Source organism: Phyllostomus discolor, chromosome 13 (assembly GCF_004126475.2).
Source record: "Phyllostomus discolor isolate MPI-MPIP mPhyDis1 chromosome 13, mPhyDis1.pri.v3, whole genome shotgun sequence".
NCBI lineage: Eukaryota > Metazoa > Chordata > Mammalia > Chiroptera > Phyllostomidae > Phyllostomus > Phyllostomus discolor.
The window spans coordinates 52,675,040-52,699,347 of record NC_040915.2 but is presented as its reverse complement, the minus strand read 5'-3'; the positions used below and the strand labels follow the sequence as shown (position 1 = coordinate 52,699,347).

General features: G+C 49.2%; 1 protein-coding gene across 1 annotated transcript in view; it reads right to left on the bottom strand.

The window, feature by feature from the left end:
• LOC114510000 (SV2 related protein) overlaps positions 1–24,308 on the bottom strand; it is a 53,707-nt gene that overhangs the window by 1,764 nt on the left and 27,635 nt on the right. The window contains exons 7-15 of the mRNA XM_028528647.2: positions 17,852–17,915; positions 15,806–15,931; positions 13,820–13,948; positions 11,998–12,071; positions 10,135–10,211; positions 8,024–8,131; positions 5,266–5,377; positions 4,300–4,381; positions 1,084–1,173 (exon numbers count right to left, since the gene is read on the bottom strand). Of these exons, the coding sequence (XP_028384448.1) occupies positions 1,084–1,173; positions 4,300–4,381; positions 5,266–5,377; positions 8,024–8,131; positions 10,135–10,211; positions 11,998–12,071; positions 13,820–13,948; positions 15,806–15,931; positions 17,852–17,915 (862 nt within the window). The remainder of the gene's footprint in view (positions 1–1,083; positions 1,174–4,299; positions 4,382–5,265; positions 5,378–8,023; positions 8,132–10,134; positions 10,212–11,997; positions 12,072–13,819; positions 13,949–15,805; positions 15,932–17,851; positions 17,916–24,308) is intronic.

The window sequence follows — 24,308 nt, the reverse complement described above, 5'->3', positions numbered from 1 at the left end:
TCATACAGTTGCTGGGGATGGGGTTGGGATCTGAACCCAGACCCCACCAGGCCCAAGAATCTGTATTCCTTATAACGACACTCTCTCCCAGAGCCGTGCCTCTGCTGACTTCCTAGCTTGATGGCACCAAGCGAGTCACGCAGCAGGGCAGAACCTCATTTCCTCGTTTGGCAAATGGACACAAGGGCAGTGTCCACTCCCTAATGAGAGGATACCTTAGCAGCACTTGGCACCATGAGGGCACATGGCAAGCTCTCAACCAGTATTAGTTGGCAGCCACATACAATGGCTGAACACAACAGCGCAGAACAGAACTACTCGGCCGAAACACGGGTTGGAATTCCATGCACAGGAAATAGCCAGACGGGTAAATCCACACAGACAGAAAATGCGGATTGAAGAAGGCTTCCGGGGCCACAGGGAGAGGGACGTGGGGAGCGACCACTTAGTGGGGACAGAGTTTCGTTTGGGGGTGACAAACACATTCTGGAAGCAGCTAGAGGTGGCGCTCGTACAACACTGTGAACATGCTAAATGCCACGGAACTGTTCACCTTAAAGTGGCTAACTTTTGTGTGGTGTGGCTTTGATCTCCAATTTTAACAGGGATTAAAATGAGGAAAAAAAATAAATTCGATATTGAAAAAGACAAAAAGATTTCAAAATAAGTTCCTTAAATCTGGGCAGAAATGCTTCAAGACACGCACATGGAGTTGCAAGGTTCTACGACGACAGCTAATTCTCCAACTCAGAAACCAGGGACGGGGACATTTGTGTCCCACAGAATTGTGTTGGCCTACTTGTTTTCATCCGAACTACTTCTGGCCAAATGATATGACACCACTGGGGTCTTCTGCATGAGAAGGACCTGGGTTCGATCCCCAGCTTCTCTGATTCCCAGCTGTGTGACCTTGGGCAAGTCCCTTGACCCTTCTGAGCTTTTCTCATCTGTAAGCAGGATGTCTTTTCCCTTAAGATAATGCACACAGAGGGCTCTACTGAAGGCTCAGCACGTAGTGACTGCCTGCCAGGCGCTGGCCTTTGTCACACATACATACCCGCTCCGTAGTTGGGTGACACCCACCTGGGCGATGAACGGAGTGATGAGAGCGCCCACTCTGGCCATGCCACTGCAGGTGCCCAGGCCCAGCGCGCGCGTCGCCGTGGGGTAGACCTGAAACACAGCCCCCGGACGTGGCCTTGAAAAAATGCACATCCTTCTTTCTGCTCCAGCTCAGGAATGCTGGGACTGGCTCCCAGGGGCCGGCCTGAAGCTAGGCAGAGCCCTTAAGTGTTGGTGACCCCACTGAAGAGTAAGATGCTGGGGTGAAGATTCTTACCCCAAAGGAGAGAGGAAGTTCAACTGAGAAACAGGGCGAGAAGCCTAAGCTGTGGGTGGGAACTCATTGAGGGGGTCCTTCTGCCCTGGTGGTCGCCAAAGACTCCTCTAGGAGCTCCATTGAGGACTCAGGCACTGTCCCGCCCACCACTTGCTCCCGGTTCGCCTTGAAGCGCTGGTCTCGGACTCTCAAGGCATTTCACAAAGACAGAGATGGAAATGTCTACAGGGCTTTGCAGTTCATGCCCAGGAGCGGCCATGCGCCTGGTGCGCCTCTGGGCAAAGTGACAAGGGACTGTGCATCTTCCAGGACATGGTGATTAAGAAGTGGGCACATCTTCCTCGCTCCCTGCCCTATCTGCTGGTGGAAGAAGGGCTCTGAGGCTTTGGGGCAGGGTTTTCCAACTTGGGCACTATGGGGGTGGGGGGAGTCCATCCGGCGCACTGTCGGATGTTTAGCGGCATCTCTGGCCTCTACCTGCTGGCCGTGGTCACATTCCTGCACCTGCCATTCCAGTTGTGACAACCTAAAATGTACTGAGATCGCCAAATGTCCCCTGGGAGGCAAACATCACCCTTGGTGCACAGTCTGGATGAGGGAGTCACAAGATGCAAGGATCCTCTGTGGGGAGGACAGCTGTCCATCAGCCTGGAACGCCCGTGCTGGGCTGTTTCTTAAGTGAGAAACGTCTGTTGTGCCAACACATTCTGGTCGGGGGAGTAGTTTGCTCCAGGAGGCGGCATGCCCCAAACAAACACCATGCTCAGTGCGCAAAGCTTTCAAAGAATGACAAGCCCGAGGAGGGAAAAAAACAAACAAACTCGTGTATGACTCCAACACTCAGAGGCCACTGTCACATTTCATGTGGATTCCCCTAGTTTTTCTGTGATTGTACACACATTCCTTCTTTCATTTGTTCACTCCACAAATACTGTCTGAATGCATACCATAGGCATTTATATATGACATTTTAACTCACCTAGTTACATAAGCAACGTATAAATATATTCTTGTAAAAAACCTCAATTCCCTATTAATTTACTCCTTCTCTCAGGAAAATTCTCCCCATAGGACTCTACTATTGTGAAGTTGGAATATGTTTTCCCAGATCTGTTAAAAAATACAGGTGCAGAAAATATGTAGCATGGCCCTGACCAGCGTGACTCCGCTGGCTGAGTGCTGTCCCACAGAGCAAAAGGTTGCCGGTTTGATTCCCGGTCAGGGCACATGCCTGGGTTGCAGGCTTGGTCCCCAGTTGGGGCATGCGTGAGAGGCAACCAATCCATGTTTCTCTCCCTCTTTCTCTCTCCCTTCCCCCCTCTCTAAAAATAAATAACATCTTAAAAAAAGAAAATATATACAGCATCATTTTTAATACATAGATGGTATCATTCTATACATATCAGTCTGAAACTCGCTTTTCCCATTCAGCAATATGCCTGAAAACCCCACCCACAGCGGCGTGCAGCCAGCCAGCTACCTGCTGCCTCATTCCTGTCAATGGCTGCGACTGTATTCCACAGTCTGCCGTTCCTGTTTACAGTCCAGAGGAGATCCATGGACACTGTATTAAGTTAAACTTAATATGTATGTATATATACATGTTAGAACGATGTATCTTATTATATAACAATAAATATAATATCATGCAATTTATATAGTTATATATGTTAGTATATCAATTAATAACTAACACATATAATTATATGTAGTAAAGTGTATATCATATAGATGACATCTAATACATAAGATAGTATAATATATAGTGTATATGTATACTCTATAGTATAGCAAGTACAGAATATAGTATATAGTATAGACATACACTATACAATATAGCACAGTATATAAGTATATGTATAGTATACAGTAAAGCATGATATATAGTATAGATGTACACTATACGGTACAGCACGGTATATAAGTGTATGTGTAGTATATAGCAAAGCATGGTATATAGTATATAGTATATATACCATGCAGTATGGCACAGTGTATGAGTGTATGTACAGTATATAGTAAAACATGGTATATGGTATATAGTGCATGCACTACACAGTAAGTAGAGCACACAATACACACTGTACGTGTGTCCTATGCAGTACAACACAGCACAGTGCAGTGCAGCCTAGCACAGCAGCTGTTAAAAAGAACAAAGCAGACCCACATGTTCTATGCTCATTGTCTCCCGCCTTTCTCTCCAGAACGTCTCTCCGCCCTTCCCCACCTCATTCTCTACCTGGCGGCTGGCCTGTGCGGACCACAAAGGGCTCCGTGGCCCTCTGGCTTCTGCTCCGGTTCAGCCAATGGGAAGCCCCGGAGGGGGATGGGCAGGAGGTGGGAGAGAGAGGCTGGGCTGTGTGCTTTCCTGCTCCTTCCTTTCCAGGTTGTCTCAGGCATGCTGTGTCCCGTCACTAAAGGTCACAGCTCATCTCTGCACAACTTTCTCCTGGGACCCTGTCACACCCCTTCTCTGGTCTTGGAGGGTAACAGTGTCCCCGCCACCTGCACCCCAGTGTAAGTGCTGCGGTGCTGCTCGGTCATTGTGTAGTTCCCCTAAGCCCTGCCCACGCCATCGTCATTAGACCCTTTAGGAAACTCTCTCAGTTGCTCAGTTACCCGGTTGCACACAGGCACCGGCAGGTATTAATAGATGCTTAGAAAAAACCTGGAAGAACTACACCGAACTATCCGAGAAGGACATCTCTAGCAAAGGCGGGTGTGGGGTCCTCAAACTTTCGGTTTACACAGCTCTGCATCATCTGGAACTTCTACACTGAACATAATAAGCTTTTATAGGTAGAAAGAAAATGACAGAAAGATAGCCTGAAATAACGGAGGGCTTCATAGTCGTCGCTCAGACCCAAGGACAAACCTCACACGGAGGAGCCCAGGCTGGGTGTTTCTGGAGACAGGCCTCCCCCCCTCACCACCCCGCTGCTCCCCGGCACCCCTCCTACCTCAGGCGTGTAAACATAGGCCGCTTGGAAGCCTCCGGAAATAAACGCTCTTGCAATGAAGAGTAACAGAGTGAGCATAGTTCTAGGGAAAGAAAAATAAAACAAACAGGCTTTTTTGGTGGTGTTGTTCTGTCAGTTTGTTTTGGTCAAGTCCCATCTGCCCAGGCAGAATTTACACCCCGGAAATTGGCAAAGCCCACCCCCACTCGACACGCACTGATACTGCAGGCACACAGGTATTCGTATCTCGGTGCCCTCTCTAACGGCCTGCTGTTAAAAGTGTGTCATTCTCCAGAGCACCAGGCTGAGAGATGGAAACATCGGTGGAGCCCAGGCTGGGAAGAAGTGACGTAAATTATCAGAAGTCCAGGCGGGACCCAGTGGGGCGGATATTGAGCCAGGAACCAGCTGAGCCAAGGAAAGCGAACTTCCATTCGGTACTTTCAGGGTGATCCTGATCCCCAACCTTCTGTTCTAGTGTTCCGGTAAACGTCTCAGCATATTGACATTTCTCGGTCTAAGCTGCATCTTCAGACCTTGCACAGGTTCCTCATCGGGTTTTGTCTGGGGCCTCTCACAGGCCAAGAGAGGCACGGCCCCTTCCATATTTGGAACCAGAAAGGGGTTACAAAACAGGGCCTATTTAAAAGATTTCCATGGAACAAATGAACACTTTTAACCCATACATAAATGGAACAGCTATCAGCATGACGCTGTCGGAAGATGCTGTGGAATGTAAATGTGACGGTATTGGAGTAAACCCTGGACCAAAGTGCCTTCGGGTCCCCACCCCCGTCTGAGGCTCCCCAACTTTCAGCTTGACCTTTTGGTCAGTTTTAAGGCAGCCAGGAGCCTCAGTCCCAGTGAGGGGCTGGAGGGAATCCCTCAGGGGACCCCCAGGGGGTGCGATCCACAACCCGCAGGCCCAAAGGGCCACTGACCACGACCTGAGACCTCACCACCCACCTGCCAACACAGATGAACAGCAGGAGGCTGCAGAAAGAGAAGACAGCGAAGCACAGAGCCATGGTCTTCTTGCGGCCCAGGCGGTCAATGATCCACAGAGTCACAAGGACACCTGGAAGGGAGCAGGCACCATGGCAGGCAGTTGCTGCGGTGGTTCCCAATGACCCCCACCTCCTGACGTTCACACCCTCTACAATCCCCTCGAGAGTGGGCCGGACCTAGAGATTCACTTCGAATGATAGAGTACAGCCAAAGTGATGGAAGGTTGCTTTGCACGCGCTTGCCTTGTGGGCCGCCTGGCAAAGAATGGAATGAACTTGAAGCCCTGAGCCCAACGACCCTGGAGGAATGGAATCCCACCAACTGCGACGCGAGCGAGCGTGGGAGCAGGTCCTGCCGAGGGTGAGCTTTCGGATGAGACGCAAACCCTGGGCCAATACTTCCACTGCAGCCTTGTGAAATACACTGCGTGGGGGACTCAGGCAAGCCACTCCCAGGCTCCTGACTCGCAGACGCTGTAATAGATGTGGGTTGTTTGAAGCCCCCCCAAACTGGCGATCACTGGCTACACAGTAACGGGGAACTAATGTAGGCACCAAGGGGAACCTGGACTGTGGTATTTGTGAATCCAGGCAGCGGACACCTGGGACGGGCGTCAGAAACACGTGGGTTCTAAGGCCTCATCTGCCCTCTCACTTGCCATGTGGTCTAGGGTCGGTCCCTTGCCTTCTCTGAGCCTCAATTTCTTTTTTTTTTTTTTTTTTAAATATTTTATTTATTTATTTTTAGAGAGGGAAGGGAGGGAGGGAGAGAGGGAGAGAGAGAGAGAGAGAGAGAGAGAGAGAGAAACATCAATGTGCGGTTGCTGAGGGTTATGGCCTGCAACCCAGGAATGTACCCTGGCTGGGAATCGAACCTGGGACACTTTGGTTCCCAGCCCGAGCCTCAATTTCTTCACCTACAAAATGGAATTCAATAAAAATAACACTCCTGACCTCTGTGGATACAGTATAAGATAGTGCTTATTATCATTAATAAGAATAATTAAATCAGGGTCAAGCACTTTTACATCTCTTATTTACACCTATTATGAAGTTTTCCACATTTATTTTATTTAGTCCATATAGTGAGCGTCTGCTGTGTGTCAAGGACTGTCCCGGGAGCTTGGGATGTGTCGGTGAGCCCAAACAAAGAACAAAACAATAAACATAATTAAAAAAAAAAGAGGATCTGAGTTTTAGAAGGATTAGGTCATAGAGAGGGGCGGTGCTTGAAGTTGCAGAAATGGCAATTGGCCGCGCTGGCTTGGACTCCGGAGTCTTTGCTCTTCCTCCCTCGGCTACAGGAGGAGAGGGTTTGGGAAGAAGGGTAGGTGGTGTAGCAGAGGAGTGAGGGCCCTGAGCCCTGGGGCGGCCCCCAGGTCTGAGCTCTGGCAGCTGTGGGGTGCGGTGTCTCCGCTGGGCCTCCGAGAAGCAGACTCTGGGGCAAGGGTGCACGTGCAGAGTGTTTACTGGACAGGTCGTCCCAGGAAGCGCCAGTAGGGGCGTGAGAAATTGAGACAGGGAAGGAAGGAAGGCACCTAATGAAGGTGCCTATCAGGCAGGTTACCACTGTGGGCGGTTGCTGCTGAAACGGCTGAATTCCGAGGGAGGACTCTGGGAGCCAGTGTGGAGCGTGCACTTTAGAATCCACCTGCCTGATGGGCAAGGAAGCCAGGGCATCGATACACCAACTCCTGCAGTCATCAGTTGAAGGCTGTTCCCGGGTGTTAATTCCCTGGCACCGCCGGCCACTTTGCTGGCTTTTAGGCTTCCCGTTCCTCCCGAGACAGCCCTTGGGCACAGACACGAGGAGACTGGCAGTGGCGAGTTGCAGGAATGGCTTCTGTTACACCTCTCCAGGGCTCAGTTCCTCCCGTTGTAAAATGGGAATATTGATACAAGTTCACAAGATGAAATGAGAACTTACCTGTGAAACATTTAGCACAGTGCCTGGCATACATACAGTAAGCCCTCAAATAACTGCTAGATATTATTATAATAATCATTATTTCTTCTAAAGGAGAAAGACAGGTCACTGTTGCTTCACGTGCAGGTTTGGAGTTTTGACTTGTCACTGGTCCTTGCCAGTGTGACGGGGGTTGGGGGGCAATGCCCCGCGGGTCTCTCGTATTTCTCTACACCTTGTGAGCAGGGGGACTAGCTGCCCCGTTGTTCCAGACTACCATTTCAGGGTTGTTTTTATAGAAATAGCCTTGGGAGATAGAGAGACAGTCTCCTTCCACAGCAAAGGGCATATCTGTCTTCTGTCCACTATAATAAAGATGACGTCACCAGGACGCAGGCTGGGCAGGTTCCTGGCAGCCTATCGTAAAAGATTTCAGTTCCCGAAGCTTGAGATTCCCCGGCTGTGTTGCAAATGCCTGGTACTGTAATACCTACCCAGCTCCTTCCTCACCATCCCCATGGGACTCAGGGCACGGAGAGCTGCCACTAGTATGCTCCTCCTGCTCTTTGCTGCGCCACGAGTCTGTTGTTTCTGACCCAGGAGTCTCGTGTCTTCGGCCAGCATGCATGCAACTGGGCAGCTTAACTTGTTCGCCTTCAGGTAGAGTAAAATCTCAGCCCCTTCACAGTTCCTGACCATTTGCAGCTCAGGGTTGAGAAAATAATCCCCAACTCCCCTGGAAGTGGGATGTGCTTCCAGGTGGCACCAGGAATGCGACTTGCCCCATCCCCACCCCCCACGCGTCCCTCACCTGGGAACTCAGAGAGGGTGGTCCACAGCAGATCCATGTAGTCCTCCTCACTCAGGTACTCACAGGCCAGGCTGCACTTGGCCTCCACTGCCTTCTTCCGGCTGGAAACTGGGGGGTGGGAGGGACAGGGAGAGAGGGCAAGCCATGTACAGAGCTCGAATCACACCCTCCTGCTCCCCACGCCTTCTTCTCTGCGTGTGGTTTGGCTGGGGTGCCGTGGAGAGAGCACGGGAAGGCGGTTTTCAGGGCACACCACCCGCCATCTCCTCAGATTGTCAGCATCTGAATAAAGTGCCGCAAAGATCCAATCCTTGTCTCTACTTCTCGGTTCTGGTAGTGACAGTACAACGGTACAAACACCAACTCTTCCAGTTTCAATTTTACCTCTTCTTTAGCGTTTTTCCTGTAACACACCTATCGCCTTCCAATACACTGCTTAATTTGCTTTAAGCTAGTCTCTCTCTCTCTCTCTCTTTTTCCTCTCTCTACACCAACATGGAAGCCTCCAGAGCAGGCATATTTATTTGTCTTTTGTATTCACCAATACGTCCTACATCCAGCGCCCGGCAGGAACTAAGACAATACTGAAGGAAGGAATGACTCCCCCAAGGTCCCACAGTCACGTGGTATGCTAGCACTCAGGGTCCCTGGTTTTTCTGGCTGTGGGCTCGTTCCACAGAATTACCCTCCCACCCAGAGATGAGAGAGAGCTTCTTAGTGGGGTCGGCAAACTGTCACCCAAGAAGCCAGATCTGACTTCCTGCCTGTTTCCGCCTGGTCTGCAGGTTAACAGTAGTTTTTACATTTTAAAATGATTTTTTAAAACCTAAAGAAGAAGAACCACTTCTTGGCATAAAAACGATAGGAAGTTCAAAACTGTGTTCATAAATAAGGTTTTATCGGCTCACAAGAAATGCTTGTCATTCCGACTGCTTCTCGGCTACAACGCTGGGCGTATGTCTCACAAAGCCTGACATGTTTACTCTCTGGCCCTGCCAACCCTGCTTTATAACATCCCACCGGACCCTCTGCTTTGCTTCGGCAGGCCCACTGCGAGGGGCATGCAATTCATGCTCCATCAGTACCAAACCCAAATCTACAGCTGAGCTTCTTCGGAGCAGTTCATTTAGACTCCCACACCCCCCAGTGAGACGTGGCTCCTCCATCTCACTAAACCCTTATACCGCAAAACAAAACTATTAGCTAAGATAAAAGACTCTTAATACAATAAAGATAATTGGGTAAATCCTGCAGGCAAGCGAGAACTTGACCCCCTTGTTCTCCCATCCTGGGTTCAATGCTAGGAAGTTAGCATTCTCTTAAAGACAGAATGGTTTGAAAGCCCAGGCAGCGGGCATGTAGACTTTGCTGTTTATTCATTCCTTTTGTCCAGTGGTTCCTACCTCCAGCGGCACAATAGGATCACCTGGGGAGCTTTCATAACCCACTAATGCCTGGGCTCCACCCCAGGGATGCTGATTACACTGGTCTGGGCACGGTTTCACCAGCACTGGCGGTGTTTCCCCCAAGTGATTCTGTTGTGTGGCCACCGTTCAGATCCAACCTGGTTCTCAGGTTTAATGTGCACGTGAGAATCACCGCCCGGGGTCACAGGGGTCAAACTCAGGGCTGCACTTCCTGGAGCACCGGAAGTGGAAGTGGTGCCTCTAGGCCTGGCCAGGTAGCCCAGTAGGTTAGAGCGCCATCCCGGCTGCTGTTGGATCCCTGGTCAGGGCACACACAAGAGCTAACCAATGAATGCATCAGTGAGTGGGCAACAAAGCGATGTTTCTCGCCCCCCCCACCTCTAAATATCAATAAATACTGGAAAAAACCCCACAAAACTGTGGCTCCCCTGTCATGTCACTTCTACAATGACAAGATTGTCCAAGCTTCTGTGGAGCACCTTGGAACCCACAGCCCAGATCTTCTGCGCTCAGACTTTGCAGGAACTCCCTCCCAGGAGTGTGCGGGGTAAAGTCACTGGCATCTGGGCAAGGGCAGGCCCCGTGAGGGCGGGCCTGGGGTGGGAGTGCGTGCGTGCATGCGTGCGTGTGACAGCGTGCGTGGCAGCAGCAGGGGTTCACTGTCAATGCGGCTGCGATACTCACTGCTGCAGACATCTCCTGCCTGGAAGAGCTCCGTGGTGAGCAGAACTAATCCGTAGTAAGAAAACGCATTGGAAAACCTGCCAGGAAGGAAGCGAGACAGGTAAAGCAACGGGCCTTTGGGGGCTCTCCTGGCACCACTGAGCAGGTAGGTGGCAGGTGCAAACCACGGTGATGTGATAAAGAGGATTAATCCCGTGTCCTTTGCAGGAGCAAGACCTGTAGTATATCACAGACCTGCAAGGCTGTTTACTCAACTGGCAATAGGGGGAATAAATGGGGGGGGGGCTGAAATTTGGTAGAAAGCACAGTATTGACACTTTCCAGGGCTTCTGGGTTGAGGTGGTCTGGTCAACCTGGATAGGAAAGCGGGGGTGGGGTGCGAAGCTTTAATAATCATGAGAACTGGGCTCCAGCTCCTTTCTCGAATTCCTGAGAGCTAAATCAATGCAACGAGCGTTTATTAAACACCGGCTGTGTGTCCAGTAAAAGCGTGGAGTCTGCCGATGTCACTAGAACTTCAGGTCAGAATAACACAGCTCATTCATTCCCGACTGTCCCAGGAACCAGAATACTCAGGTCTGCAGGAATAGAACATTCTCACCCAGTATAGTACAGTATGTGGGCACTCAGTCACAATCGGATGCCAGTGATTAATTTCCCCGGGTTACAATATGTTCTAGCAAATTTGCTGATTTCTACAGAGTTCTAAAATGAACCTTTCGTTAATCACTGTTTCCGTATTCGAATAGTGTCCGCCCAACAGAATCACATGCACTCAAAGATAGATACCCTCAATTCTGTACGCCCCCCGCAACACACACTCTCTTTAAAAATCCTACAGACTCCACCTTTTAGACTGGGCATGCAGTAGGTGTTGGATAAATGCGTGGTGAGCTGGTTCAGCTCTCAGGAATGTTGAGGCAGAGTTCGCGCATGGAGCTCTGTGAATGGGGCCCAGTTCCGTACATCAGCAAAGCTTTTCGCTTCTCGTCTCTGACATTAACCGCTTTCGCTGACACTCCCCCACTAATTAGCACTTCTGTGCAGAGGGGAACAGGAAAAGTGAGGACTGGTTCAACAAAACAGAACACGAAGCCGTAAGCCGTGGCCGAGCCAGCACTGTTAATGCTATGCCCACAATTTGGGAGAGAGTTCAAAGGACGGCTGGAATCCGACTAGTGGTGGAGATAAAGGCCTCCCCTGCAGCCCCTGCCAACGGCTGTTATTTAAGAAAAGTAGAACACGGTCAAAACAGAAAGTTCTAAGAATGCCCATGTTGACTAAACCAGTGGCTCCCCAAATATGGGCCCCGTGCCACTGGTGGTGTCCAAGGCAACATGGCTGGAGTGGGGCACTGATGTGGCGTGAATATGGGGTCTCATGAAAAAATAAAGTCCTTTTTAAGTTTTGATTCTTTCGATGGTCTCCCAGTCTTAAATGATGAGCTGCTCGGGGTAATGAGTCCTTAGCAACTCCCCCTTCTGTGTGCTTCTCTGGCTCTTAAACACAGCCACTCGGTGCCTTGGCAAACCCTCAACCTGGCCACTTTTTACTGTATTTATCTTGAAAAGCGCCCTCTATCTAGGGCTTGAAATTAAGGTTTGATTCTTTAAAGAGGACATATAAAGTTTCCTTTGCAAAAGCATTTATCTCAGTAAACAGTGAGTCAAGTTAAAGGGGGGAAAACGACTAGGAAAATAATAGTGCAGGTGACACCTGGACCAGGCAGAGGTCGGGGTGCTCACACTGCTGACTTGTGCGAACGCTGCCTGAGATCAAAAGGCTCCCCGGGTTTTGTGTTCAAACAAAACCCCGAACAGCACACAGATGAAGGGGATCAAAGTGTCCAGAAACGGCTCTTACCATATAAACCACAGCAACAAGGTCGTCCATCTAAAGTGGGGCGTGAAAAGGTCCCTCATTTTGCCTCGGTCTTCCTGTTGCGAGACAAAAACGTGCAGACGTGTGGGTGCCGGCTGGTGCACCCCCCCCCCCCCATGGCTGACAGGAGGGTTTCCTGTGGGCTGGACACTCAGGCCCCAAGAACCTAGACCTCAGATCCCCCAGCCCAGCGTGGCCAAATTGGCCCCCGGAGGCAGGACCCAGCAACTTCCAGAGGCTTGACTCCGAAGGACCGAGATGTTCCGAGCCTCCCACCCCAACCCGCAATCCTGAAGCTGGGAAGCAGACCCCTGGGGCTCGGGCCCCCGGCACCTTTCGGGTAATTTTGTGGACCCAGGGAGAGAAAACCCGTCCAAGGGGTGTCCGGCCATATCACGTCTTACCTCCCCAAGGTGATAAAAATGGATGTGACAAGTCACTTAAATGCCATTTGCCACAAGATAGATTAGCTAAATGACCCATTTACCAATTTTATAATTTGCTAATTTGTCAAATCTTTGCCTTCCAATAGTTTTTTAAAAATATATTTATTCTCTGACTGATTATATTCTTCTTAGATATATTTAATGAACATATTTTTTTCTTAACAGCAGTTTCAGAAATGTTTACTTATTTAAACATAAGTGAAGAATTACAGGCTATAGGAGGTTTAGTCTTTGAGCATTGCCTTCATGAATAAATATGTTTTTGTGATATATTCTTCAATAAAAAGATGGCATTCATTAAATATGTTTTTGAATATACTTGAGAGTGTACTTATTGACTATATTTAGGAATATTTAGGGAGAATATATTGATGAATTAATGTGTTAATATGTACATAGAGAAAATATTTTCCTATTTACTAGATATATTTAAAAAGAACAATCCTCAAAACATGTTTGTGGTAAATAGATACATTGACAAGCTAATTCAGGAAAACTTGCTTTTGGAAAATTCGTCTGCTCCCAGAAAGCCCTTCTCTCCTCTTTTCTCTTGCCCCTAATTCACCACCTCCTTGGAGCCTTCCTGGACCATCCTGCGCCCGGAGGTGGGTTTGGGGGCATCTTCTGGGCAGTATCCTCCGACTAGGCAAGAACACCTTTTCTCTGCTGAAATTTCATTCAGTTCTTTTTGCATAATACAAAAATAATCAGAAACGTGATTTTATTTTAAAAGATTATTTCCTTGTAGGGTCTGTTGTTTGCTGAAGGGTATATTTAGCACGGACGACGGCAGGGGTCGCAGCCTTCCATCTGAGAGCTACCCTTCTCCCTACATGCTTGGTGCGCCTGCGCATGCGCAGGCAGAAAGTGCTCTTAAATTCTGACTGTGGTGTCCTCCCGGGCGGTGTTGCCGCCGGAGCCCTGCACCATCCATTAAGGACGTCTTCCAAGCCTAGTTTGGCGCCCTGGCTGTAAGCCTATCACAACACTCTCTAATGTGGTTTTCTTGTCCAGCCTTTGCCGATCAATCACATTTGCTAATCAGACTTCATCGGCGCTGAAAAGTGAAGCAGAAGCAGGAGGAGTTACGGGATCCATTAGCGCGTACGGCATCATATTTCTGTAATCATTGGTTAAATTCCGCAGGTGGCACCCTCAGGACTTGGCAGTGAAAATGCAGAGACTGGAGTTGCCAGACTGCCCTTGCAGGACTTCTGGATTTGCCACTCCCCCCCCCCCCCCCCCCCCGCCACGTACACCCGCGCTCACGTGCGCACGTGCCCCACCCATGTACGTTCTCCTGCCCTCGTGCACGCACAGGGACGCGACCGCCACAGGGGCAGCGAAGAGGAGCTGACCTGTCTGGAAATGATGAGCTTCCCCAGCGGCATGGGGGCTCCGTTTTCTGTCGCTATCCTCTTCAGGGTGGCGATGGCCTTCTCCTGGTTCCCGGACAGCACGTCATACCTCGCGCTCTCCGGCAGCCACTGCAGGGACAGGAGAGCCGGGCGCAGCAGGTTAGCGTGGCTCCACCTCACACCCATCTCTGTGTGGGGGCCTTAAGGGTGGTGACTCTGGAGCCAGAGGACTGGCTGCAAACCCTGGTTCTGCCATTGAGTGTATCAGTCACATGACCTCGAGCAAGTATTTGACCTCTCTGTGCCTCCATTTCCTCATCCTTAACATGGAGTTAATGCGAGATCCTACCTCTCAGGGTTGTTGAGAGGGTCAAACAGGAGGACCTGGACCGAGTGCTCAGCCCAGGGCCTGGAATGGGTTAGCAGAGCTATTGTCCTTGCTGCTCCTGTCCCTGTTACCCCGTGCTTCTGTCAGAGCTCCAGGGACAGGCTGAATTAAGACAAGACGGCCACCAAAAATGGAAGAAAGAAAGACAACAAAAAAGACTGCCACTCTCACCACCACTATCATCATCCCCAGCTTGCAAGAACCTATGCCTCCCCTGTGCTCAGCACCATCCTGTAAGCTCCGTCTAAGCACCTGACAGAAATCTGAAGGACCTTCAGGCCTAACAGAGTCCAATCCCCAAGGGACCAGATAAGTATGTTTCTGCAAAGTGAAGCACCAGCAGCTTGTGAAATGACAGAGTGTGAGGCTTGCAGTCAGAAGCTCTGGTTCGACTTAGCTCTGTTGTTTGTTTGCTGTGTGCCTTTTGACAAGTCAGTCAACCTCTCTGGGCCTCAGGTTCCTTGTCAGTAAAATGATGAGGTCGTAGAGATTGCTAACATCTGTTAAAATCCACACTTCCTTTTCCAATAGTACGGAGTTGTCCTTGGACATGGTGGCCCAGCCACGAACCACATTTCCCAGGACCCCTCCCCCTTGCTTCTAGATGGAGCCATGCCTTCCCCAATGGTATATGAGCAGAGTATTCCCGGCAAAGGCATTTAAGACGGGAGTGGGCCTCTCCACCTGCCCCTCCCCAGTCTGCACGTGGACGACTCCAAAGCCCTAGAGGTTGACGGAGCTACAACCCCGAAGGAACCTGGACTGGGAATCGCACTGGCCAATCAGGAGCACCCATCCTGGACTATTGAGTAAGTGAGAAACGTGTGTTAAATTACAGAATGTGCTCGCTTTATGTGTTACAGCAGCTGGTACTATCCTAACTAATGCAGGTTTTCATCGCAGTTCCGCCCCCTACGGCTACTGGGAGGAACCAATGCAATAGTGCGTGTGAAGAGCCTGCTACTTAGTTATGCTCAGGAATTACTAATACCTCTTGTCATTCCCAGGAGTTGTATTATTTACTGTAGATGAGATCTACCCACCTTAAGGCTTATGTGGGGGGCTCACTGGCTTTAAAGGGCTCCATGTACGTGGTCTACACATGAAATGAGAAAGTGTGTCACATGATCTCATGGCAGGGTGGGGGGAGAGTTTACCCAGAGCTGAGACAGAGAGATCATCTGAGCTTCTGGACCCGGCCGTGCAAATATTTAACCCTTTGTCAGGTGTCTACCTCTCTCTTTCACTCAAGCCAGCTGGAGCTGGGTTTCCGTCACTTGCTGCTCAAGAGTCCCATGGATTCTAATAGTTACCTTAAGTGCAGACCTTGCAGTCAGCTGGAAGGCCTAGGTGCCCGCCCCCTTCCCCTGCCGTCTCCCCGAAGAACCTCCCAGCAGTGTTTGTCTAGGGGAAAGCAAATAATACCACATGCTGAGCCTGACCCCAGGCCCGGTTCCTTTGTCTCATTTCCTGATTTAAAAAAAACCCAAACCCTTAAAAGGCAGCTTTGGTGCCCTTTTCTACCGCCTCCCCATCCAAATGTGGAGAACAGCAGGAGGTCACGTGGCAAAGGTTGAGCCCTCTTGCAGGGTACCTACAAAACACAGGACAGCGAAGAGGAGGAGTGGGACAGCCGAGAGGATGAGCAGCCAGCGCCAGCCCAGGCTGGGCATCACAAACACGGCCAAGATGACCTCGAACACCGTCCCGATGGCCCAGAACACCTGCCACAGAAGAATGGGGGTCAGTGATGGGGGCGGCGTTGGGCAACACAGTGAGCAATTTCCTGGCCACTGCAGACAAGGTCATCCATATGGGTAAGGGGTCCTTGGGGTCAGCAAGGTCGGAATGGCCATCCCTTTCCCTGTGGTTTATACAGGCGGGCCAGAGCCACCGTGTTGCCCATCTCCTGAGAGTGCCATCCACAATCTATGATACCTGCATGGCGCCCACTGGAGTGTGAGCTGTGGCAGCTCTGGTTAAGGAATCAATATGCTTGATACTGTGTGAGGTCAGTATGGCGGTGGGCATGCTAGGTTTTGTCCACTGACTTCATCTGCCCTGCCCGGCAGGGCTCCAGGCCCCTCTATCAGAACGGCCTCCTCCCTGTGGGGCTGCACGTTCTCTGTGCGCCCTTTCACCTGGCTTCCTCAGGCTCCCCGTCCTCTGGCTCCCCACTGAGTGCAGCCAGTGGGGACCCCCGCAGGGATGGGAGGGAGGGAAGAATGGAAGAGAGGTTGGGCACTTGTTCCCCTGGCTCCCTCTCTGCAGGGTCGCCATGGATGGACTGGCTGTGTCCCTCAGCTGAAGGTTACGGCTCCCACCCAGCCACACAACTATCTCTCTCTCTCCCTCTCCCTCTCTCCCTCCCTCTCTCTCTCTCTCTCTCTCTCCCCCCTCTTTCTGTCTCTGTCTCTGTCTTTCTCAGCTACCAATTACTCCCTCCCTTTGCCCTCTCAGGCCTGGGGTGATAATACCCCTGCAAGGCCATTGTAAATAGTCCTTTTGTGAAATCCTCTTCCAATATTCCTAATCTGAGTATGCTACTTTCTGCCGCGACCCTGACCCCACAATGATTGTCCACTCCCACACCGCTCCTTTGGCTAACCCAGCAGTTCCAGCCCCGGCTCCACCCCCAGAGCCCTCCTAAATCTCCTTTTGCTGACACTAGCCACAGTCCATCCCTGTTGCTGACAACCAGGGTGACTGTCACAGTGTCTAGCTAGCGATGTAGCACTGACAATCAGAATGGACACTGGCCACACACCTGGTCAACCCCCACCATGACAGTGCCAGGAATTAACCCTTCAGTAGCTGGATCTTGAAGAGTTCTTGGGGGTTTCCTAAGGGAGGACGGGGTGTCAGGTGGTGAGGGGTAGTCAGGGTTCAGCATCAGCATTTCAATATTTAAACAACTGGTCCATCCGGACCAGCCAACAACCATCCTGACTGGTCAGGGTTGGGTGCAGGGAAGATAGTTAAGTTGGGCCCTGGGGTTGATGCGATCAATATTGTCAGTGTTGTCATGGTAACGAGGGAGGTCAAAGTGGCATCATAGTTATCACTGTGGACATTAGTGTCCAGAAGGAACACAATATACCATCTGACACTACGTGGCAGAGGGGCCCCTGGCCAGCTGTGAGTTTGCCACGAGAGCCTCCAGGTCATGGTTGGAAAGTGGGTGCCTGGCAGAAGGAGGGCTCAGGAGGACTCACTGGACCAGCAGACTTTAGGAGCAGCCTGTAGACCCCAGAGGTGGCCACGAATGGTGATCTCAGACAGGACATGGGGGTGGAGTGAAATGACACGGGCGGAGGGCAGGAGTTTGGTCCTCTAGAGCAGTCCCATTCGGCGCTAACTCTCAGATAAAAGCCATTTCCAGTTCAACAAGGACATGCCACCTGCCAGCCACCATTTTTTTCCCTAAGGGATGGTAAACTGAATTTTCTTGCCAGCTGAGGCACTTATCCATATTTCCAAACAACCGTGTCAAAACCAACATAAATGACCCATTTAAGTCTGTGCATGCCGCGTCTGTTATACTTTTCTTATACTCCCTGCTCCTTGTCCTGAGGCTCAAGACACCCAAGAACCTCATATGCCAGACGCTGAGCATTCTCCAGAAACCCAGCCACCCTCCTTACCTCAATCAGCAAAATGCATTTAGCTCTGGCTTTCATGGGAAGGAACTCAGCATACAGCGTCACCCTGGGAAGCAGAGACAGAAAGGGTCAAGGTCAGGAGTGAGTGGAAAGACTGCTACCATTTACTGAATTCCTAGGTCAAGGTTCCCGAGTGTGGTCTGTGGACCACTTGCATCAGAATTTCCCGGGATGATGACTGTGTATGCGGGTTCCTCAGGTCCCACCCAGACCCTCAGAAACGGGCTCCCAGGAGTGGGGCCCTGGCATCTGCCTTTTTAACTAACTCCCCAGATGATTCTCAAATGTAATCATTGCTTCCATTGAGCCCTCTGCACAACCCAGGGGAAAGTGTAGGGGGAAACTGGGCGGTGGGATGATCGACAGCCTTGCTGTAGAGCTGTCCCTCAGGTGGTCCCTGTCACTCCTGAGAGCGTCCCCTGCAGGAGTCACTTGTACAAGAACCTCTGCCTCGGTCCGCCTGCTTCTGTGGCATCCAGCCCACAGCACCTTGCCCTGCAGACCAGCTAACTTCTTCAAAGTTGGCCTCAGCAATACCATGGAGATTTAGAAATAGTTTTGTCATCTGTACAAGTCCTTCTTAGGATTAGGACAAAGTCCATTCCTGTTGCAGAGACCGAAGAATGCTCAAGAGCCTCAGAGGAAAGGCTTTAGGAGTTCAAATAGACGATTTTTAGAGGAAATTATGAAAAAAAAAAGTCCATGTCATCTAGTCTCATCTCACGGTGTATTTTAGTGTTTTCCCTCTCCCTGTCCTGGTCCTCGCTCTCTCTCCCTCTCTCTCTCTCTAAACTCCTGGCTGAGGTCATACTCAGGATTTTTGAACCTCTCTTTTATTCTATTTATAAATATTTCCATGCCATTAAAAATCCTCTTACAGCTAACCAAAGCATCGTAGGTTCGATTCCCAGTCAGGGCACATGCCCTGGGTTGCAGGCCATGGCCCCCAGCAACTGCATATTGATGTTTCTCTCTCTCTTTCTCCCTCCCTTCCCTCTTTAAAAATAAATAAATACAATCTTTAAAAAAAGATGCCACTTAAAAAAATTTTTAGAAATATTTCTAATTTAAAAGCAACACATATCCATTAAAAATCCTCTCACATATACTCTACTATATACATGAATAATAACTATCTTTTCTTGAGGAACTATTCTGTGCGAAGCACAGTTTTACACTGTTCTGGATGTTTTAATTCACATGGTTTACTCAACAAACACTGCGAGTTGATGAGGGTAGTTAATTATAGCTTCTAGTATGTGTGTGCATATCTTTAACTCCCACTTTCATGTCTGTGTCTAACTATGTCAGAGAAGCCGTTAGCTGGCCGGGGTCACACAGCTAGGGAGCAAGTTAGTAAGTGGAAGAGCCAAAATTTTAATCCAGGCCTGTCTATACTGTGCATCCCATCCACCATTCCCCTATTTGGATGGTTTCACCGTAACAAACAATACTTGAATGAACATATCGAGGCCGAGATCTTTGTCTTTTTATGGTTTCCATAGGATGGATTCCTTACGTAGAACTTGTGGCAAAGAGAATACATGTTTTTAAGACTTTTGGGGATATATATATATATATATATATATATAATCTCAAAGTAGTTCCAAAAAAATGGTCCCATTTATATTCCCACAAGTACCTCTTTCAACAAGCGCTATTAGGGATTCCATTAACTCAACTCTAAAAGCAGGGACCAAGGTCGCACTGGCTGCAAAAGATACAGTGGTCACGATGAGTGATTTCTTTGGAATTTTATTCTATTCTCAAAAGGTGTACTTACATTATTCTTACAGATCAATAATAATAATAAAATAAGAAGCATACTTACCTTTCACTCACCAAATTAAGGCCAAACCACTAACCATGCAAACATGTGAAAAAGCATATTCTAAGGGCAAAGCTATTCCTGCCTTAGATGCCAAGGATTTCTTTTTACAGTGAACCTACGGCATGCAGTCTTCTCTTCTTCTTCTTTTTTTTTTTAAAGATTTCATTTATTCATTTTTGGAGAGAGAGGAAGGGAGGGAGAGCGCTAATTGATTGCCTCTCACACACCCCAACTGGGAACCCCACAACCCAGGCACCCGTCCTGACCAGGAATTGAACCAGTGACGGTTCGGTTTGTAGGGATGGCACCCAACCCACTGAGCTACACCGTTCAGGGCAGCAAACAGTCTTTTTGTTTTTTAAGCTGAAGTAGTACATGGATGCCTTAGTGTATGTATGATGACCCTTCTTTTCCCTCATAACCCTTCTTCCATTCTCCTCCCCCAAAGCCATTATTACAGCAGTTGGCCTTGCAACCTTTCAGCCCCTTCTCTACATAAATAAACACATTTAAGCAACATGGTATGTTTCGTTTCTTTTTTCTTCACTGCCTTTCCCCTCCAACTCTCCCTTCCTTCCTTCTTTCCTATCTCCCTCCCTCCCTCTCTTCCTTCCTTTACTTAACATGCGTGCAGCGGACTGTCAGGGTCCTGCCGATCCAAAGGCCTCACCTCTTATCATGACCACGCTTGCCACTCCAACTCCCAATGGCCAGAACCTACGAAACCTTCCTGAGTGCCCTCTCTGGCCATTAAAAGTTGCTTTGCTAACCTGTGTGGCAGACCAGAAGGGCCAAAGAATTTAAACTTCGCAGGAGCAGCCCTCAGCTCGCCTCTGGCATGGGGCAGCCTGGACACGGACACCGCAGAGACTCGCAGAGGAAACCACTGCATTTGGCCCTTGAACACCGCGAATTTGAATCGGGTGGGTCCACTTATATGCAGATTCTGGCCCGTTGATAGCCTTCAGGTTCACATCCGCAGATTCAACCAACACCAATCTGGGGTCAGAAACTATTTTTGCATTCCCAGCAGCAGTTTCTCACCCAATGGATGGAAAAGACAGTTTTCTATTCATGGCTGGTTCCATCTGCAGGCGTGAAACCTGCGGATCTGAAGAACTGACTGTAGCTAAGCTTTTGGGGATCAAAAGTTATACTTGGATTTTCAACTGCACAGTGGAGGGGCCCCAGCCCCCACGTTGTTCTAGAGTCAATTGTATTTGTTCTTGAATCTGTGTCAGGATCTGCCTCCAATAAAACAGTTTGGGGACCTTTCCCTATTAATATGCATAGAGCTACAGCATTATTTTTTAACAGCTGCAGCTCTGTTGATCAATATGCAGACTGTTCGCAATTTCTCATTTTTTGCAACCTAGGCCACAAGAAACATCTTTTCCTGGAATTGTTGTGCCCCTCATTTGGCCATTATTCATAGCAGTTTATAATGAAAACGAGCTGTTTGATCGCCATCCAAAGCGTGGTGATTATTACAATTACACTGAAGAATAAAAGAACGGGCAACAAAATCAGCAATGCCAAGAAGCAGCTGATGCCGGCGTAAATAAACCCCCGCTGCAAGTAGTCCCGTTGATAGCACTTTGGTGGTTAGAGATTTGCCCTTTGGATCACATGCTTAGAAAGAAATGACCTGTAACCTCCATTTGGCATTTCTGCTTGGTCTTTGGAAGAAAAAGCCGTGCGAAGGGCACGTTTGTGAGCAAGCTCATTGTAGACACCAGTCTGAAGAACCCTCTAAGGCAGGTTTCAAGGTAGAACAGGTGGGCAGCTGCTATCTGGGGAATGCAGCATTTTTAAGAAAGGCTGAAAAATACGTCAGGTGCCAGCCTCTTAAAGTGAGTGGCATTTCTTCTGAAGGACACAGCGCCCTCTACTGGAAATAGAAATGATCTGCTCAAGTGCCCACCTGTATCTTGTACTTATTTTTGTGTGTGAAGTGGTAGGTACAATTACAGGCGATCATCATTTTGGCGGTAGGATGCCGACTTGCATTTAAAATTTTTTCTAAAACAAAAATGTCTCGTTTGTAATGATCAAAATAAACTTACATGTAACTCCCCTGCTCCAATTAAAGTCTCTACCTCCTTAATGCTCCTTCCCAGACAGAAAAGAGAATGATCTGGCCTCCTAAATGTGATTCCTCTTTCCTGCCTTAATGAAAGAGAACAGCAGCTGCTCAGGGCCGCCCATTCTGCCTTCCCGGAATCATGTCCAAATCAGTCCTCGGGACCCGTGGACATTAATGATTTACCAGGAACTTTCACCACATACGGCGAGAACTCTTTCCCAATATTTGTTCCAGTGGAAGAGCCTTGGCATTAGACAACGTGGATTGGAACCCAGCAGATGGTTTGGGAACGTTGCCCCACAATCTCCCTTCCCTGGATCCGTGCTCCCTGGCAATGAGACCGTGCGGCTCCTTCCATCCGGTCGAAATCCCGGTCCCTTGAATCTGGGCTTAGTGATTTGCTTTTGATCAATAGAAGGTTGTAGAAGGGACAGTGTGCCAGTTCCAAGCTTGAACCTCAAGAGGTTTTGTGGCTTGTGCTTGCCGTCTTGGACCCCTGCCCAGGCACCATGTGGCCAGGTGTCCAGGCTAGCCAGCTGGAGGATGACAGGCCTGCGGCACACAGAGGAGGCAGCTGTGGCCGCCGGGGCCCAGCCAGCACCCACTCAATGCACCAGTTGACTGGAGACATATGAGTAAGCCCCACTGAGACCGGAACAGCCAAACCGCCCCCCTGCGGGATCACGAGTTAAACCAATCATTGTTTGAAGCCAGAAGTGGTGGGATGGTTTGTTACAAAGCAAAAGGAACTGCCACACACCACTGAATAACCATCTGACCTTAAGCAAGTCACTTATGACCCCTGAGGCTCAGTTTTCTCATCTGTAAAATGGGAAAAATAGGGTTGTTCTGTGGACAAGAGGAGGTAGTGTGAGGAGAGCACTTAGCTTAGGCCTGGCACTCGGTAAGCACTCAATTAACATCATCATCATCATCATCGTCACTATGCATTACTGTTGCTATCACCAAGAAACATTGTGAACGCCTGCTTTGGGGGAAGCAGGGAAAGAAGAGAAAGAGAGAAGGAGCCACACAGAAAGGCACGGATCAGGGCAGAGGGGTGAGCTCCCAATAAATAGTATCATTTGTATGTGAGATGACGGATGTTGCCTAAACCCACTGAGGTCATCGTTTTGCAAAATGGATGAGTCAGGTCATTCTGTGTACTTCTCAGCCTCATAGAGCCCTCTATGTCAATTACATATCAATGAAACTGAAAGGCATTTTAATTAAAATTTGTCAATAATATAATTTGCATTTATACTGAAAATTTAGAGTACATTATAAGGACTTCTGATGGTTGGGCTTTTAAAAATGACACAGCAAACTCCCACTGGTTTGGCTTTGTGAGGTAGCACAGTTGGGCAAAGCTCTTCTAAATGAATGGAAACTCTTAGTTAACATTTAATTACATAAAAATATCTCCAGCTCAATGTTTTCTGATAATGAACTTAGGGGAACCATTTTTATAACTAGATAAGAACATTGCATAATTAAGATGATTATTTTTATGCAAATGGCTGAAGCAAGAGCTGGGAAGCCAGAGGCTTTCTTGGGTGGTAAAATATTTCTTCTGGGATTTTGTTCGTGGTTTTGTTGCTTTCCTCATAGACAAAGGAGCTGTGGAATGGAGTTGTTAAGAGAGTGTGTTGGGAGGGTCAACTGAAGTTTAAATCTCAGTTCTGCTGTTTGCTATAAGCTGTGACCTTGGGCATGTTGTTGAACTTCTTTAAAGCCCCAGTTGTCTTACCTGTGACATGGAGATAATAATACCTGTGTCCTAAGGTTTTATGAGTTTTAGAATGGTCATGCGTATAAAGCATATGGTTTAGTGCCCGAAATGTAGTAATAGCTCAATAAACAAGCAGAACGCTAGAGTCGTGTTCAAGAAATGAACAGCTAAATGGGGAGGCATGATGTTTGGGGTGTGGGGCCAGGGAGGTTGGGGACCCTCACAACACAAGGGTAAGGGGTAAAGACCCTCCCAGCTGCTCTGTGTCCTTGTTTCCCCCGTGTCCCGTCCTCTCTCCTCGAAGATGTCTCCCGTTTGCAGTTTTAGGAGGTGGTTTCTCTCGCCTCTGGTTCCTCTGCCATGGTAATCCCCTCTGCTTAGAATCTTCTAGAAGTTCCTCAAGATGTCTAGTCTGCTGCTGGCACCCTCTTCCTGCTTGCCAGCACTGTGACAGACTTCCCTATTTCTCATACCTTTTATGCCACTTCCAGCAAATGGGGAGGAAGAAGCAGCAGAAATTAGTGCTGCTCACTGCACCATCTTGAGCAAGAATTGCTGCGGACGTTGCGAATACTGACTTCCTTTCCTTTCCTTTCCTTTCCTTTCCTCACGTGGGGAGAAAATCCAGGTGGCCCTTTGGGGGGGGGGGGGGGGTTCTGCCGTCATCTACCTGAGCATCCCAGGGAGAGGAATTGAATGTGGACTTCTGGGAGTGCATTCCTTCCAGCCACTAGGGGACAACTGTCCCCTAGACAAGGAATGGCTCGTGAACGGGGGCGCGGCTGTGTCT